At 44.9% G+C, this 12,045-nt stretch overlaps 1 protein-coding gene across 2 annotated transcripts in view; it reads right to left on the bottom strand.

Annotated features, from left to right (window-relative positions):
* Nucleotides 1–664: 664 nt before the first annotated feature.
* The window catches only part of LOC119464584 (excitatory amino acid transporter), a 153,906-nt gene continuing 142,525 nt past the window's right edge, over nt 665–12,045 (bottom strand). For both annotated transcript variants that reach the window (XM_037725609.2, XM_037725608.2), the window contains exon 10: nt 665–6,703. In XM_037725609.2, coding sequence (XP_037581537.1) covers nt 6,436–6,703 — 268 coding nt within the window. In that variant the 3' untranslated portion in view covers nt 665–6,435. The remainder of the gene's footprint in view (nt 6,704–12,045) is intronic.

The raw sequence follows: 12,045 nt of genomic DNA, 5'->3' as shown, positions 1-12,045 counted from the left end.
CCTCTGCTGAACGGTGACAAAAAGCGTTATTGGCGCGTCGAAATACTTGTAGGTGTTTCGACGTGCTCTCGGCTACAACCCGATGCACTGGTACAACATCTATCCCTGCACTACTAGCAACTAACCTACAGCACTTGTCGTTGAAGCAATGGTAGACTAGCGTGCTGTAATGAAACGAGTACTTTGACTCTTTGAAGCGCCTCTTCTTGTGTGCTGCTCGTTCTATAAGAGCCATCGTTAAGCAGACTGCAAGAATGCCACAGATGTTTGAATGCTGCCCAAGAATCTAAAACTCCAAATGAGAATCACGTGATGAAGTTAATATTCTCTTATGAGCTGAAGGTTTTGTGACACGTTGAGTGATGGCTGCAAAAGGTTTCAGGGGAATACACACATCAAAAGTTAACAGGGGCAACTTTGTTGAATATATTCCGAATAACTCATCAAAGTACTTGTGACATATCCTCTTCACAGGATGGCTTACTTAATTTGGAGCTCTTTATAAAAGCAATACCACCAGATTTATGCATTGATTGCCACATTAGATTTGTATGTAGTTTTTGTTATTATATCGTGAGACGTCAACACTAAACATTTCGTGTATATTGCTTTGTATTTCCGAAGAGTATTATTGTCCATTCAGAAAAACTAAAAGGAACAAAAGGAACAAAACAAACAGCTTTTTATTGTTTAATTCAGTGAATGATTTAATTTCCCATTGTGTACAGAATCATGTTACTAAAACTATGCCACAAAAGAAACACCAAAACACAAGAAAACCAAGGCGGATGAATCGCTGAGATAAAACATGGTACTTTGATGACTACATATTTAAGGAAGTTGTCGAGACAAAACAAGTAAAAAGAAAAAAGATAGTTCTTGTCCTGCAAAAAGCAGTAGTTGAACGTAACCTAACGCTAAGTGACATTGTGAAATGTAAATACGAATTATCAAATTTTTGTAAATTCTGCGAAAATAGTTTTATTCTTGTGGAGACTTGAGGGTTCGTACGTCGTCTGTAGATTCGCTTAAAGTTAATCGCAAACTATAGTACATAGTACAAACGTGTTCAGCAAGAAAAAACTCAATGTTAAAGATGGCAGAAATATCATGACATAGTTGTGTACATGTGGGCAACGCTATCTAGATAACGCGATGTCGCTACTGATTTCGTCGTCACTGAGAAGACACTCGCACGGCGGAAAATGTCACTTGCAAGTCATGTTCATAAAGTGGAACTTACTAATGGGTTTCATACATTATAGGTGTTTTGCTGTTAGTGTGGGCATTAGAAATAGTCGTATATGCTAACCAAATTTCTTACTCAAGAGCTGGTATTATGCAGCACATTAGTAAGCATGAAGTCTACAGCATTTAGAAAACGTGTATACTAGAAAACATGCCGTGGTTTAAAGCAAACAAAACATGACTGTTAACGCACTGACGAGAGCACCTCATCCATACAAGCATTCAAGTACAATCTTGTAAGACGCGCTGGTTACGGGGACACATTCATATGCATCAACTGCACACTGGCACTGAACAAAGAACGAACACAGGTCGAAGAGAATCAGTAAACAGGTCTAAAGGCAGCATATTCAATAAGTGATGATGACTCTATTCTGTGATGATGAAGTGATGAGTTTCATGTTGGAGTTGGGAATACAACATTTAGGCAATAACAAAGCGGCATAAAGGGTCTGCTAAGATGGAAATCACGAACAGTAAACGCTATTTGTAACAGCGAACATTTTCTTTTTCTGAAATAATGTCTGTTGTTTGAAAATGAGCAAAGGAAAGTAGAAGAGAAGTTGCACAAACGCCAGTTCTCTTAAAGTTCTCTTCACGGCATGGGGAACGCTTTCTTTACAGTGCAATTAAAGTGATTCGCACAGATCACTTAGCTGCGTACAGAGGAAAACACTATTTTTCGCGTCGATCCCTTCAGAAGTAATGATCAAGTGAAGAAGACAGCTGCTAACTAGTATTCAACAACCTAACACAAGCAGTTCAGCAAAATACGCTAAGCTCCTACACGTGAAAAAAAAAAGAAAGCAGCAATGATGGATCAAGTTAGCTCAAAGGAAATTTTGGCCAGGGTGGCAGCGTATGATACGTCCAACCATGAAAAGTTGCGTCGTTGGTCGCAGTGCTCCAAATAGCAAACAGTGAAATGGGCAAATATCGACTCGTGGCACCATACTAGAATAACTTTTTTTTTTTTTTGGGGGGGGGGGGGGGCATACAATGACCGAAGAATACGACAGCGTGTCCATATTTGGAACTAGTTCCGGAGCTTATCTATAGAACCGCGGTGTAGTTTGTCAAGAACATCGTGAAACCTGATACTTCCCGTTTTTCGGTCTTGAGCTATAACCGTATCAATTTTGGTGTATGATTGAGAGAGCTTCAATGGCTTTTGCGAGAAAGCGTAGACCAACTAGAACCAGCAAAGGTTACTACGTAAAGACAGCCTAATCACAACGATTGCCAGCAATAAGTAGCATTGTTTTTAAAGAAGTACAGGACATTACTTAATAATCACGGATGACATGCGCTATTGTTTCTTGCACACTTCAATGTGTGATCGTATTCTCGTCTAAGTGCGCACTTTCACTTTAGTCTTGCTTAGTAAGCATAAATTTAAGCGCTTTAGATAAGTTATGTTGATATCTAAATGACCACGATTAGTGTTAGGCAGTTTAGTCAGTGTGATATGACAAGTGAAGTAAGCTGTCATGTCCCTTTTACGTGAAACTCGCAGACTCAGAATGCTTGCATCCAAGACGACTGCACCAATGTTTATTATGAGGTGCCACGTAAAAAGGCCTTGAAAAACGAAGGAAACACAGGTGGAAGACATACGCACACACGCACAAAAATATCGCATAAAAATAAAACCAGACATCAACACATGACCTTGTACGCTACCACCCGTCTGCGCTGAAAATGTTGTTCTGAAGGTCGTTTGATAAAAACAAACTCGTCCGTACATCGAGGCAGAACCCGCCCGCACCTCGTGTTTGGAGGCGGGCCAGGAAGTTACTAGGCGGGGTCGCTCGGTCGCTGAGCTCGGCACAGAGTTTTCCATGTTACCCGAGTGAGCTATGAAAGAAAAGTGCCGGATGCAACGAATAAAGAAACGGAAGCTGCGCCACTTGTGAGCCGACACGACTTCCGGTTTCGGCATGTTGGATAGAACCGCCGGGACATAGCAGTTCTTCGATTGCTTGTAAATATCTTTGTACTTTAGTCTATACCCCGCTTTCCATATGAACAGCAGGAGAGAAATGAGAAATGTGAAGAAGTGACTTCCAACAAAGCGTGTCTTTAATTGATGTGAGAACCCTTTACCTCAAACAGCAGGTGTCATAGTAATTCAGCTACCAGGCGCATACAAGTAAGCTCAGAAAGTCAAGATTACTTTGCTGTCAGCCGGAAATTTTTTTAAAATGTGATCAGTAAAACAAATTTTGCCCAGACCTGAGCATGCTTGAATTTTTCGCTTTTGTCTGCAGGCTCCACATACAGACCACCATGTAAATAATCACATCAGCAGCACATGCTGTTTGAACCAGGACTTTGGTTTCTTAAAGATATGAAAGGCGCCTGTAAGAAGAGGAGAGAAAAAAAGCGGACCAAGCAAAGAGTAGAATGTCTTTGGAATCCAGTTGTTCCGCTTCACTGGCACAACAAAAGAAGAGAGACCAATGACGGACTCAATGCAGAGACGACTTGGGCAGATATGCAGAGATGCCGCCACAAGACAGCGTGTTTGTACGAAACGTACGAATTCCGGCCATTACGTTTTTGCTTCGCTGCTGGCGATTGGTTTCGCAACTCCGACCCCACCACTCCACGCCCCCATGGTGTTCTATAAATAGCGCTGGGATCGCGATTTGTCAAGTGCAACCGTTTCTAGCGTGGAGGCAGTTCGTGGTCCTTGGGGGCACGGGCCCAGTTTCCCTGCCACCGTTTGGGACGCTTTTGGTTCCGGAACCTTCTTTATTTTGAGGAACTCCGGAAAGAGGAGGCCCACGACTAGTGCGGGCCTAAAACGATGTAAGGAAAACGAAACGGAAACAATGTGCATCCCTGCGCATTCCACGCCGTTTCACCGGGTTTCGCAAGACGAAATCTCGCGTGAACGTGGATGTTTTTGAAGACAAAACATGCACACCTTGTCCGCACGAATGCGCAAAACGGATCGCGTACCGCGATTAGCTCTGAAAGACGTAGAGTACGCCTTTTAATGGGAGTCTTGGAGCACGAAAGACATGATGAAATACACTGCTTTACCACAGCGTCGTCAACTTGTACTCAGTCAAACGCGAACGACGACGCTACGGAGCGCAACATTGACGCGATGGTGTCCTCCCTTAGTGCTATCTTGACACGCAGCTATCGAGAATGGCGCAATAACTAGGTGGCCCAATCGAATCCAGTCTAGGGTACGGCGCTTACAATCTTGCCGCAGTGTGACAAGGCATGTGATGTGCATACGAAGTTCGGCTTAGCGTGCGCCTGCTCTTGGGATGGCGATTTGATGGACACTGAACATTTATCAACAGCAGTGCGAAAACGAGCTGAAACTGAAGCTCTGTTCAGGGGAGAGATGGAGATAGTTTGACGAAATGAAGGCAGCTTGAAGAAAACCGCCGACATGTGCTCGTACTAGACGAGTACGATGGCATCATTTTGCATGATGGAGCTAACTGCACAAAAGCTGCTGCGGTGTGGAGTTCACCACGACAGCAGGAAAAAGTCAGTCAGAGGAACACCTTGACAAAGTAAGCTGCTTGCTTTAAATCTCTAGAGAAAAAAATGTGATGATGCGCGTATAAGCCATGATGAAGCATATCCACTTAGGACATAGATGCAGTAGAATCTTGGCATAAGGGAGACAGCTGGTGTTTTGGGTTCGGTGAGTGCGGAACAAGTAAATACGTACAAAAGAAGTGGAAGGAAAAGGTGACACAAAAAGAAGCGGCAATGATGAAAGGGCTGACATTCACCCGCTGACGTTAGTTCAGCACAGATCTGCTCGCGTGCTTTCCGTAGAATATGAAGCCCGAAGTGACAGACACTTGTTACAGGCATGCCGTTGGACCTTCCCGTGCCTCTTTCTCGCAAACTTCAGGACAAATGGTGACGAAGTTACTGATTTAAAATCAGACGGCACCGTGGCCGAAAAACTGACCGTTAAAGCCATGTTCATGGTGAAAATGTAATCGGCTTCATTCAAAAGCTAGCCTTTGCAATATGACGACTTTCACTTGGTTTCTAAGCTTATGATCGACCTATCGGCATCTGGTGTGCTTTCTTTTGTCGCGGGATGAGCAGATGAAACAAATACAAGGCAATCAAAGGTAATACGCCATCTAATTCGCCACTTAATTCAGCCGCTGGCCTTAGACTGTCTCCAATGAATATTGCCGGAAAATGGCAGTCACTTCTCAATTTCCCAAAGGGTAGCGCGGAAAAAGAAACGTTAGAGAGATATTCACTATGAATTCATAGAGTGTCTTATAAAGTATTGGATGAAATTTTGTAGCAAGTCCTGCTTGCTCTCTTGACTGTTGTGCCGTGAAGCAAGTAGCCACCTTTAACCACCGCTCTTCCTGCGCGCTATTGGGCGTAACCGGATAAGGCTCTATTTTTTTTCAACGCCTTCAACACTTCTACAAGTCACTTCGGGCTGTATTCGACGGTGAAGCACTACGAATGCCTATCTGCGTCGTGTTCTCGAGCGACCGCAGAAATGGCGAGCGTCGAGTGTACGCAGAGCGTAGCGTGTAGCAAGAACTCAAGTTCTGCGAGCGCTTCGGACGTCATCCGGGTATTTTTTTTGTTGTTGTTCAGAGTCTTCCCGAAAGCGCAGCAGTGTGCACTCCCGGAAGTCCTACCCTTCTAGAGGCGAGCTTTCTCCGCACAGATGCAGTTGTCATGATTAATTAACGTGCTCGCTTTCAACCCTGTGAGTGACTGCGTGAGTCCCTTCCTCTGATAACGCTTACACGAGCGTACAGTTATCTACAAGAAAAAAGCAACGTGCGCTGCACAGGGTTTTGATGAGAAGCACGCACCTAAGTTAGGGACGTTTCAGCATAGCGTTACCGTTATATCCTTACTGACACCGCCTGCTGCCAATTCCGCATGCGCGGATTTTCAGGGGAGGCGGGAAGCGGTTCCGGTGACGATAGATCGGTAACGTTACGGTAAAATACTCTCTTATGACACCTATTGTTGCAGAATGAAAGCACGCGTGGAAAGGAGGAAAAAAAAAAAAACTTCAAGGGTGTAAGTTGCCTCCGTGTGCACTTCTCGGGTGACGTCACGGCGGCTTCGAACGGGGCGCCCAGGAGGGAACAGGAAGGCGTGTAAGTCGGCCCGAACTTGGCCCGTTCCGCGTTTCGGCCTCAGCCGTGGCCTCCTTTAGATCTGCGTTTCGCTGTTTCCTTCGCCGCTGACGAAGTTTTGCCCTCCAGGGTTCGCCCCGTAGTCCGGCGGCGCCGAAGACCCCGGCGCCGCGAAGCCACTGGGTCGCCGCATGTAGGACCCCTTGCGACCCGCCTCGCCCATTTCGAGCTCGAGCCGGGCGTGTTCGGCGTCTATCTTGTCCAGCTCCCCCTTGGACAGGTGATACACGATCCCTGCGCCGAAGGCGTCGCCGAGGACATTGATGGACGTGCGAATACGGTCTCTGCGAGTGGAGAAGAAAGAGTGACGGTGATGAACAAGGTCTTCTTGTGCATTTATGTTTGTGCATGCGAAAGTTTAGAATTGACAGTCCCTAATACTTTTAAGCATGCAATTATTTTAGCTCCCGTTGTTCGCGACCTTCAAGTGACCTTGAGACAGGAGCCAGAGCCGTTATACGACACTCAAACGAGAACATCCGGGCATTGTTGCGAGAACAAAACAAGATCATCCGGGCAACCAGTCAAAAGTTAAGAAACTGCGGTCTCTGGCCCTTATGTACAGGACCGCATTAGATACGCTAGATACTTCCCAAACAAGTTACAAAAGATATTGCTTCCGATGTCTTCCTAATGTTTGTTCACAATGTCACTCAATCTGTAACTTCTAGTACGCTGAAGTTCTATTGGTCATTTCTAATAGCGACGTTCAAAAGGCAGATACAGGGTATCATACACGTGACTGTCATCTTTCGGCGCTGAGGCAGGGCTGCCTGTGCTCTTTTCAACGCCAGCGGTCCGCGAGTTCCGCGGCGCGGGTTTTGCGCCGCCTCATTCGAGAGATGGCGCCACGCTGCGCGACCAGGCCGGCAGCGTTCGGCGCGCAGCGGATGGTTGTGGAGTATGGTGGGGGGTGCCCTTGCGAACATGCACTATACCCATTTTAACATTGTGGCTAGTATCATCTCGAACCAATCTGCTTTGCCGGTAGCCATTTCACGCTTACGTCTACTCTAGATTACGGGAGAGTCAGTATTTTTTAAATATATTTTGCTCGAAGCATTTCCATCCTTTTGTGCACATCTGTCAAGCTGCCCATATGCCATGCTCCGATAATTCAAGTTTAATAAAGAAGCAAAGGTTCACACGCATGACATGACAACAGAGAATTTCGTCGGAACCAATAGCGATGTACATTTGCCAAAGCTGCATGCTCAATTTCTTAACTCGTTGGATAACGAATGCACAAGTCACTTCCACTTGGCGATTCTGACCCGGTTGAAGAGGCATGCCTTGCAAACAAACAAACAAACAAACAAACAAACAAACAAACAAACAAACAAACAAACAAACAAACAAACAAACAAACAAACAAACAAACAAACGGAGGGTAAAGACAGCTGAGAGGTTGATCTGGATGCTTTCTATGTAGCGCAATTGGCTGCGTCACGTGATACTTCTCATGTTACCTGGACTTTCTTTTAAAAATAGCGCGTAAACAGTATCATGACGAAAACATCCGCGTTCGATTTTCCTTATAGGTTTCTACAAATTCTTAATTGATACCTTGGTAATGAGGGCAGTAATTGGCAAGTTAGCTAACTTACTATGACCAAGTAGTTAAATTTCATGAACGAAAAATTACTTGCACTTGCTCAACTCGACGATAACAATATGCACTCTATTTTTATCGCACGAGATGTCCCATCTTTTCAAGAACCTCGGTGTACGATAGTTGGGCCACCCTGTACAACTTGTTTATATCTCTGTGCATTTGCATTGCTCCTTTTATGCAATGCGCTACGACTCAATAAATGATTTCAATGAACAGTGTATCGACAGTGAAGCGTAAATTGAAATTGTTCAGTTAGTGTGCACTCGTAATAGAAAGACTGTTGATACAGCTATAAAACAATGACGCGGTCTTCACATTTGCAATAATGGGGAAATTCTCGAGTTATTTAAAGCCTATTAGATACCCGCTTCTAAGACCCACGAATCGTATGCAGGCCACATTCAAATTCAATTTATACAGAGGTGTGTACATCATGACAAGAGGAAGTAAGCACTGCATCCCTACTGACAAAGGCCAACATCTCCGGGAGTAGTACATTGGACAGTCGGTGGTTAGGAACACAGGATATCAGAAACAGACTGATGTAGTATATTAAGCAGGATACGATTTCGATTTATTACAAAAACTAGGCGAGAGATATACAACACAAATATTATTGTATGTCACGCTGCAATTAATACAGCGGACCTGATTTCGCACGAGTAAGACATATTTTTAACATAACATCCACAGGAATACAGGAAACATACTGATTAGTACATTAAACGAGATAATACACCAGTAAAGTAATGAAGTTAGGCATCTCGGTCTGGATTGCCAAATCTATTCGTTTGGAAATGTTCTTGTCTATCTATCAGTCGGCTTCGCTAATAAGTCCTACATCAGCGTTGGTTGGAATATGCTATTAGAAATCGTTTTGTAAATAGGGACCATGGTTTCTACACATTTATATTTACAGTGTAACGGTAACGAAGAACGCCGCAAGTGAAAGAAGAGGAAAAGAAGGGCAAGCAGAAGGATAGAGCAGCAGCGGGTCAGGGGCATAGTTGGTTTTGGGACGGCGAAGATTTTGTATGCGTCGTGTACTGCTTGGAACCCGTTCAAGGCGCCGGACTCCCGTTACATTTTGGTAGCCAGCGGTGGTGCCGGACTCCCTTTACAATATATACGGAGAGGCTCTTTGTTTACAAGAAAGAGAGAGAATAAACTTTTATTCTGAGCAAGCGCAGTCTGCGCCCTAGGTGGGCAGCCTTCTTATTCCAGTTACCCGCGGCCATGGCCATCTGCCGTGCCCGTTAAACCAGGCTGCGCTGTCTCTTCGGGTCCGGGTCTGATAGCCTGGCCTCCCACTGCACTTCGATTAGTGTTTGGTTTTCTACGGTGCCATGCTTCCTATACATCCCCATACCATATGGCATAGGGCGTCTGGGACATCACAGTAGGTGCAGAAGTATGAACGCTGGGCAGGTGAGATTCGGTGCGATACGATACCGTGGTCGTAGCTGTTGGTTTACTATTTTCTGTTTACAAGAAGCAAAAAAGTAAAAAAAGGAAGGGAGCACGCGTAATGATGCGAGCAGAGTTTGCAAAACAGGGGGCTCGTGTTTTAACTGCTTCCGCGAAACAGTGATTGCAGACACCGTCTATTGCGGCGGCACGCTAGGCTTCCAGGCAGCCGGGAAGAGGGGGGGAGGGGGGGGGTGCTGGTAAACTCGTGCCAAAAGAGTTATCCGCGTACCCCTGGGGAGCACGCGGCGAGAACCCGAGCGCGGCGTCTTTCTAAAAACAAACTTTGGAACGGGACCAGACCTCCCCTCTTCTCTCCGTGTCACCGCTCACGAGTGGCCCAGACGACGCCGCTGCCGAGGAAATGCTAGAAGACGAAACGAAAGCTGCGAACAGAGCCAACCCAAGCAAATAAAGAAGAGACAGATGATCCGTAGACAAAAGAACGCGACGGAGAATGCTGCCAGTGTTTAGCAGGTGAAGCGAACAGCCCTTAGGCCTAACCCGGTCCAAAGAAGCAGCAACGTATAGGGACCTGTACATAGAGTAACGCAACGGTTCGTGTAATCCATCCTCTTCCGCAGTTTCGGTAATCCGCCTATTTCGGCAGCGTTCTTCGGCAAGCGGAGGCTGAAATACGTTAGCGTACCGAAAATAAAAGGAGCCCAGCTCGGAACCCTCCTGGCGTCGTCAACCGGAGTGACGTCATCTCGGGAAAGCGTAGAGCTATAGTCGGGGTCGTGAGCGGTGTCGCAAACGAGCCGGGTGGTCGCGACACGCTGTACGTCGCTCTCTGCTAACAAAGCTTGGCCTTGAGGCGACACAGGCGGAGCGAACGTGATGGACGGCAAGGCCGCGTAACTCTTTGGAAAAGGAGAGAAAAAGAGAGAGAGATGGAGCCCCTGGGAGCACCCGGAGCAGAGTCTGAACGTTTCGAGACTAGCGTTGAAGCCAGACAATCGCTCCGTTTTCATCCGTAAGTGCTGTTTGGCATTGGCTGACCGCCTTCACTAATGATATGTCCGGCATTACAATTGGTTCGTGCCTCATCATACGAACAGATTTAGCGTAAGATGTTATTTTTGTGAATACGGTCCCTGACCTGTGATTACAAATGCATAGTATATATATATATATATATATATATATATATATATATATATACTATGCATTTGTAATCACAGGTCAGGGACCGTATTCACAAATATATATATATATATATATATATATATATATATATATATAGTAACGATTGTTCTCATTCGAATTCTGCCATCTTTCTGCCGCCTTACCATCTTGCTACCATCTTCGAATTTCTACCATCTTACTGTTTTGAGGACATTATAAGCAAAATGAAGTGCTCAAAGGAGAACAAGGACGTAAATGTATCTTGTAAGCATCGCTGCCCGAATTTCATCCAAATCTAGCGACGCACTTACTCGGATGGGGCAGAACTTGTCTATGCCACGAAAATTGCGAGGTAGAACTAATTAGTTGTGAATTTAAAGCAATCGAATGCTTTGAACGTTGTGCGACTTGAGTGCGACAGAGCTGAACCACAAGGAACATATTAGGTGAAGCCGCAGTGGGATTTCTGAAGGAAATCCACGCCAAATCGTAGAAGCACCCACTTACTACTGATAATTACAACCAGCAATGAGTGAATGAATGAATCAATCAATCAAACAATACATCAGTCAATCAATCAATCATTTCAGTATCAGACAGGAACAATGGGTGAAGGACTGCAGCGCCGCCATTGTAAACTTCAGACAAACGCACACCGTATGTGTGTGTTTCCAGTAATTTAAAGACATCTCGCCCTCCCACTTTGTCCACATAACAGGTTCTCAAATTAGGACTTTCAAATTCCCTGTTCTTTTTGGTTTTTCGTGTTCGATGGGGGCGAAATGCAAAAAACTCCCGTGTACCGTGCCTTGGGGGCCCGTTAAAGATCCCGTGATGGTCAAAATTATTCCCGAGTCCCCCACTAAGGCGTGCCTCATAATCAAATCGTGGTTTTGGCACTTGAACCCCCAGAATTCTTTTCGATTCAATTTTTTGTGTTTTCCCTCAATGCTTGTTTTATGAAAATTATCGGTGGTCTACGACACAAGAGGTTCAAGAAAAAGCGCAAGAAAAAGATGGTGCCTTAGAGCTATGCCTAATTGCTATGCCAGCCCATAATTTTCAGTACTACTACCAGTCAGCTGTAAATCAGATGACATGCACTATCCGATTTGACTGAATCGCATTGACACATTCAAACCTTCCTATCAGGCTTGTCACAAAACCACCAAAAGACATCATTATTGGCGGATTGCGGAAGTTGAAAATTTTATTTACTTTTAGAATAACACTAATTTCGCCATAACCACTGTAGGTACCAATAAATTACCTGACTCGAAGCAAACAAAAATTATATGTTTTTCTTTCGGTATTTTCCAAAACTGACAAATTCACCGGAAACTAGAAGTTTCCCAAGTTTTACATGATGATAGACACCCCGCATGATACACACCTGGCCACAGAAGTGAAGTACTA

This window comes from Dermacentor silvarum, chromosome 9 (genome assembly GCF_013339745.2).
Source record: "Dermacentor silvarum isolate Dsil-2018 chromosome 9, BIME_Dsil_1.4, whole genome shotgun sequence".
NCBI classification, from domain to species: domain Eukaryota; kingdom Metazoa; phylum Arthropoda; class Arachnida; order Ixodida; family Ixodidae; genus Dermacentor; species Dermacentor silvarum.
Note: the sequence above shows the minus strand (reverse complement) of the source record. Positions and strands in the feature narration are given on the sequence as shown.